This window comes from Glycine soja, chromosome 19, assembly GCF_004193775.1.
Source record: "Glycine soja cultivar W05 chromosome 19, ASM419377v2, whole genome shotgun sequence".
NCBI classification, from domain to species: domain Eukaryota; kingdom Viridiplantae; phylum Streptophyta; class Magnoliopsida; order Fabales; family Fabaceae; genus Glycine; species Glycine soja.
In genome coordinates this window covers 40,364,574-40,370,654 of record NC_041020.1, presented here as the reverse complement: position 1 = coordinate 40,370,654, position 6,081 = coordinate 40,364,574, and the positions used below count along the sequence as shown (strand labels likewise).

The window sequence follows — 6,081 nt, the reverse complement described above, 5'->3', positions numbered from 1 at the left end:
GATTATTATTTTTAAAGATAATAGTAAATAAAACATTAATAAAATTTAAATATTTATATAAAATAAAATAAAAGTGTAAAATGAGGAAGTGAGACTTTATTAATGACATGCCAAAGCACAACAATAAAGATCGCAATTCCAACTACCAATACCGCTTTAATCCAAAATAAATTGAATCACTTTTTGAGTTTATCAGCATTGCATAGGAATGACATGATAAATGATTATTTTATACAACTAAAGTAAATAAATAAATATTTTTAATATATAAATTATATCATAATTAAAATGTGTATTTGTAAAGAAATTAAAATTTATAACAAATAAATACTTTTTAATATACGTATATATTATATTTTTAATTTATTATGAATAAATAAATTGTTATTATGAATAATATTTATAAAAAAATTAAGATTGAGACACAATGTAACATGTCAAACCACTTTTCATGACTCAAATACTTCCCTCTTCTATCAACTCATTCTTTTTGCCAATATAAAAAAATTCACTTGTTTTTTACAGCATTGGCCGAACTTTTTCCTTTATGTATAGTATAGTTGGTTCCTCCACAGCCTACTGCCATAAGGACAGAACGAAAAATAAAATAATATAGTGAAGCTGGTGTTATCTACTTCGACCTTGAGCCTACATCATTAAAGTATGTGTCTAAACAAATACGTGATGGTACTCCTGAGTATCATTAACACTTGGAATTCAATGCCAAACATAGAATGTATCGTGGCCAAACCATTCCTATATAATCATCAGATTGAAAAGAAAAAAAATGATGTGAAATACAAAGCTTAAAATTTACATACAAAGACTCAACAAAAAACAAGGCAGTCTTTGAGTTGGAACATAGAAGTTCAGACTGGAATGGAGGGTTCCTCATTTGGTTCATGCAAATTTGCAATGCAAGTTCTTGACTCCAAGGAGTGAAGGCCTCTTAGAACTTCTACCATGGATGGCCTTTTCTCAGGCACCACAGAAGTGCAATGAAGCGCTATGTCTAAAGCTCCAATCATTTCTTGGTGACAAGTGTGTGATATTTTAGGGTCAAGAACTTGTTGCACCCCATTAGTGATATTCACTTTCCTTCTGACCCACTTCACAATGTCAAGTGAGTCATTTGACTCTGTTTGCTCTGCTTGCCTGCCACTCACTAGCTCTAGCAATACCACACCAAAGCTGTAGACATCCAATTGTTCAGTTGCTTTCTTAGTGTAGCCATTTTCTGCAATGCAACAATAGAGTTAGTTAGCATGTCAATGTTTATTGGCTAACTTATACAATAAGCAAAATTAAATATTTGTTGCCAGCATTCATATTGATGATATTCTATGCATTGTTTTCTATCAATAATATATTTAATAAAATGAGTTATAAATCGGTTTACTGGATATTCTTGTGAAAATATAGTACATAATTTAGGCAGTTATAGTTAGCCAAGTACGATGATGCAACTCTATTGAAATCCACTAAAGTCCTGTGGAATTTATCAGCTAACATGCCACTCAAACCCATTCTAATGCAAAATTTGCAGAGAGAGTAGTCATCAATCAGAAGCCAAGGTTAAGAAGTACTAAAATGAATCATCTCAAGAGTTCGCATACAAAATCAAGCACTTTCACAATAAAGTGAACATTCAAGCAAAGCATATAGGTCTTGATTTGTATCAAAAGGAAATTCTATGAATTGCATGAGTTTGTTCAATGACGGGAGAATGCATTTTCAATTAGTGCTTTATGTAATTGAGTGATTCGTAATTCTCATACCTGGTGCAATGTAACATGAAGATGCTGCTTCAGAGTTCAAAACTGATTGAAAAGCAGCTTCTCCCACAACTCGATCAAGAGCAAAATCTGTGAGTTTTGGCTCAAAGTTTGCATCCAACAAAATGTTACTTGACTTGACATTTCTGTGAAGCAAGTGAGGGACATAATCCTTGTGAAGATATGCCAGTCCTTGAGCAACTCCAATGGCAATTCTTAATCGAATTCCCCACTGCAACTGAAAATTCGGACTAGAAATCAAATCCTCTAAGCTCCCTCCATGCAAGTATTCATAAATGAGAAACACTGACTCATCAGAGTGGCAGAACCCAAGAATTTTAACAACATTCTTATGCCTGATTTTTGCCAAAGTCTTGACCTCAGCCTTCAAACTTTTTGAGGACTGGTTTCCAAAATTAACCAACTTCTTCACAGCTACTAGTTCACCACTAGGCAAATTCAAAACATAAACTTTACCAAAAATCCCACCATTTCCCATTGAACTCTTCTCATTCATCCCTGTAAGCAGATCATGCTCAGTAATTCTGAGTGGATAGAAGAACACCGAGCGCCAAACCCCTACTTGATCACTCTTGCAAGATCTCCTATTCAAAATAAACCCACCAACAACAATGGCAGTTCCAGCAACAAAGGCTAAAGAGATGAGGGCACATGCTAAGGTTGTGATGCTACCAATGTGGTGTTTTGGCATGTCATCAGAGCAAGAGTTAGGCAATCCAGGGCCACAAAGACCAGGGTTTCCTTCCAAAAATGAGGCAGGGAGACCTGAAATCAAGGAGTATGGTACTTTACCTGATAGCTGATTGAAGGACACATTGAAAAGAGCAAGCTTCAAGTTTTGAAGCCCTTGTGGGATTGAACCAGTGAGATTGTTATGTGAAAGATCAAGGTAAGTAAGCACAGGTAGCTCAGCAAGGGAAGAGGGTATGTCTCCTGTTAGACTGTTGTCAGCCAAAGACAATGAAACTAGTTTCCTGCATTTTTTGAGCTCTGGGATTTCACCAGAAAGAGAATTGTGGGAGAGATTTACTATGCTCATAACAGGAGAGTCACAAAAGTTTGGAGGAAGTTCACCATAGAAACGGTTGAGAGAAGCAGAAAATCTGTATAAGCTCTTGACAAGGCCAAGACCTTGAGGAATTTTACCAGCAAAGCTGTTGTTGTCAAGCTGAACTTGCTCCAACTGAACAGCTCCTGAAACTGACTCAGGTATCTGCCCTGAGAATCTGTTGTTTTCAGCTCTGATGAGCTTAATTTTAGGTAATGACCACAATCCAAGGGGGAAATCTCCAGAGAAACCATTGTTCTGGACTTGGAATCTCTCAAGACTCTTACATTCACCAATGGAGGTGGGTATTGAACCAGTGAAGGCATTTGTGTGGAGACCGAGGTTAATAAGGCCTTGTCCCTTGCATATGCCACTTGGAAATTCCCCCAAAAGCTTGTTTTGTGAAACATCTAATGAAACCAGGTTCTTGAGAGAAGACGGTAGAGCCTTTGGAACCCCACCTGTTAGGTTGTTCTCAGAGAGATCCAAATGGGTCAAGCTGACAATGCCCACCAGAGAATCTGGAATTCCACCTTGAAAAGAAGAGCTTTGCAACAGAAGTTGCTTTAGATTTCCAAGCTCACCAATGTCCTCAGGAATCTCACTCACCAAGTAAGGATTCTGAGACAAATCAAGGACTTCAAGTTTAGTTAGATTTCCAAAGACAGCAGGTACACTACCTGAAAGCAAGTTGCTTCCCAAGTTGAGAACTTGGAGGTTCTTCAAGGAGCCTATGCTTTCAGGAATGTTTCCCTCTATGTGGTTTCTGCTCAAATCAAGCACTCTCAATGAACCAAACTGAGAAATCTGAGACGGGATAGTGCCCCATATGAGGTTGGTACTGAGATTCAAAGTCTCCAAGGAACTGCACTGAGAGAGATGAAGAGGGATGGGTTGGTTGAAGATGTTATCAGCAAGGTTAAGATAAGACAGATTTGGAAGGTCACATATTGAAGATGAGATATCTCCAGAAAGGTTTAAGCTTTGAAGGTTGATAGAAGTTACTGAAAGTGAAGGTGTGGTGGAGCAAGTGATTCCAGTCCAGTTACAGTGGTGGTTTGAGGAAGTGTTGGACCAGCTAGACAAGGCCCTCTTAGAATCTTCAATGGAGGCCTTGAAGGAGAGAAGAATATTACCTTCTGAAGAAGATGAACTAAGATTAATGAAGATTGAAAGGTACACAGAGAGAAGGAATAGGTATGTACAGAATGTGGTAGTAGCCATTAGCTTGGTGTGTCTGCAAAAGAACTTGCTATGTGCTATTTTCAACAACGGTTTCTATATATCAGTGCTTAGTGTGTGGGAATGTCAAATCTGTCTCTAGAGATATTGCTGGAGCTTGATGGGCTGGAGAGAAAAAAGCTTGCATTTTTACGTGAAAAAACTCATCATGGCCATTGAGGAATTTGTTGATAAAAACCACAAAAGTCTCTCTTTCTCTCTCTTTTTGTAAGACTTTTTTACCCCTTCATGACACTGCGGTGTGTCAAAAGGAATTGTATTTGGACAAGAAAATGGTACAATAATTTCCACAGTAAAGGAAGAGAAGTGAAGATATTAAAAAAAAAGTATAAGGTAAAAATATCAAATGTGTTGAAAAGATAGAAAAACACATAATATTATAAAATATAAGATTAAATATGTTTTTAGTGTTTACTAATGTTTGTTTTTGTTCCTTAAAAAATATTTATCATTCATGAAAATGTGTTGCTTGTAATTCTTATTTTTCATATATGAGTATTTATTTGTTAAAAACACATTTCTAGAGCAAATAAACAAACAAAAAATGGCATTTTACATATACTAAAAGTAAATGATCTGTTTACATAATCATAGATATCTTCCTAATATGAATACTTCTATCACCTTATGACCTTAAAATTATAAAAAAAAAAAATTATTGTATGAGTAATGTAGTACTATAAGTTAAGCTTAATTTCAACACTCTACCCGACTCATATTTAATTTTACCTTTCTGTTTTGTTTCCACTTATTAGTATATGTATTTATTGTTACTACTAGTAGCCAAATTCTCTGAAACAGGGCCAAACAATGTGAGCAGAGAAAGTTACAAGCCATTGTCCGAAAATAGTTGTTACTGTTATAGACCATCGAGTCACTAATATCGCGGAACTTTTCACCCCCAAGAAGAGAAAAAGAAGTGAAGTTTTTTCAACGTTGCAAAATAGAATCCAAAGAAGCTAAATAGTGGCCCCGGGATTTGACCTTGGAACGCCCAAACGTTTTTATTTAGGATTACCACGGCAACCAATTCAATGCATTGAAGACGTTTTGGCACGGTCACCGGGTCACGTGCCAACATTGTCAATTTGTGTTCCTACGTGGGGTCTCTAATTGACCGTCAGAATTCACAAGTCAGAGAACTTTGATTTGCCCCAAGTATGAAACAAAAATTTTCATTAAACTTGGCACCTTAGCTTTAGTATTAAACAAAATTAACAACACCAACATGTGATTGATTTTCACATGGAATTAGGCTGAATCTTTTAAAAATTTGAGTTCTAAGTGTTTAATAGTGTGAGTTCCAAAAGCTATATTATAACATTGGTGTAGTTATACAGGAATTATTTTTATCAGTATTTACAAATTTTGAGTATTGACTTTTGATTATTGATTTTTGTCATAATTTTGATCGATCATTTTCACAGGATATTTCAAACATATGATGACACGATAAAATAAAATAAAAAAGCAAGAATTCAAAACTTGTACTAATATATTAGGAGCACTAGGTGTCGCATATAATATGGGATGAACCAACGGACTTAAAAAAAGCAAAGAGAGTAATATTTATTAGAAAGAAACAAGTGTGTGAATAAGAGGACGAAAAGGGGGCATGGAAGAAAGGCTTCTCGTGAGTGATAGTGTTGATGAGAGACAGAGGTCCCCATGGCAGGTTTCAGACTCATTTGGAATTATATGAAGTCCAAATAATAAAATAAGACGGTGACGGAGGTCAAGATAAGTTCGGACAAGTATCGTTAACAGTAATATAATACTAATACACTGCTTCTACAATATTTTATTTCCGACCCCCCTTTTCTTATTACAAAAAATAAAAGACTTAGACACCCTCCTATTAATAAATAATCACAATTGTTTATGATTTATAATTTATGGTAATCGTTGCTGCTCTTTTTTATGCATGGGATCCACAATTTAGAGTAGGTCAGGAAGAGTGAATGACAAAGGCTCTTTGATTTGAGGGAGAGGAAT

General features: G+C 35.7%; 1 protein-coding gene across 1 annotated transcript; it reads right to left on the bottom strand.

Annotated features, from left to right (window-relative positions):
* Positions 1-627: 627 nt before the first annotated feature.
* LOC114400719 (probably inactive leucine-rich repeat receptor-like protein kinase At5g06940) lies at positions 628-4,259 on the bottom strand. Its single transcript, XM_028363324.1, has 2 exons — positions 1,779-4,259; positions 628-1,237 (listed from the first exon to the last, which is right to left on the bottom strand). Exons 1-2 carry the CDS (start codon positions 4,066-4,068, stop codon positions 870-872), a joined length of 2,658 nt encoding a protein of 885 aa, XP_028219125.1. The 5' UTR covers positions 4,069-4,259; the 3' UTR covers positions 628-869.
* Between the last annotated feature and the right edge of the window lie 1,822 nt (positions 4,260-6,081).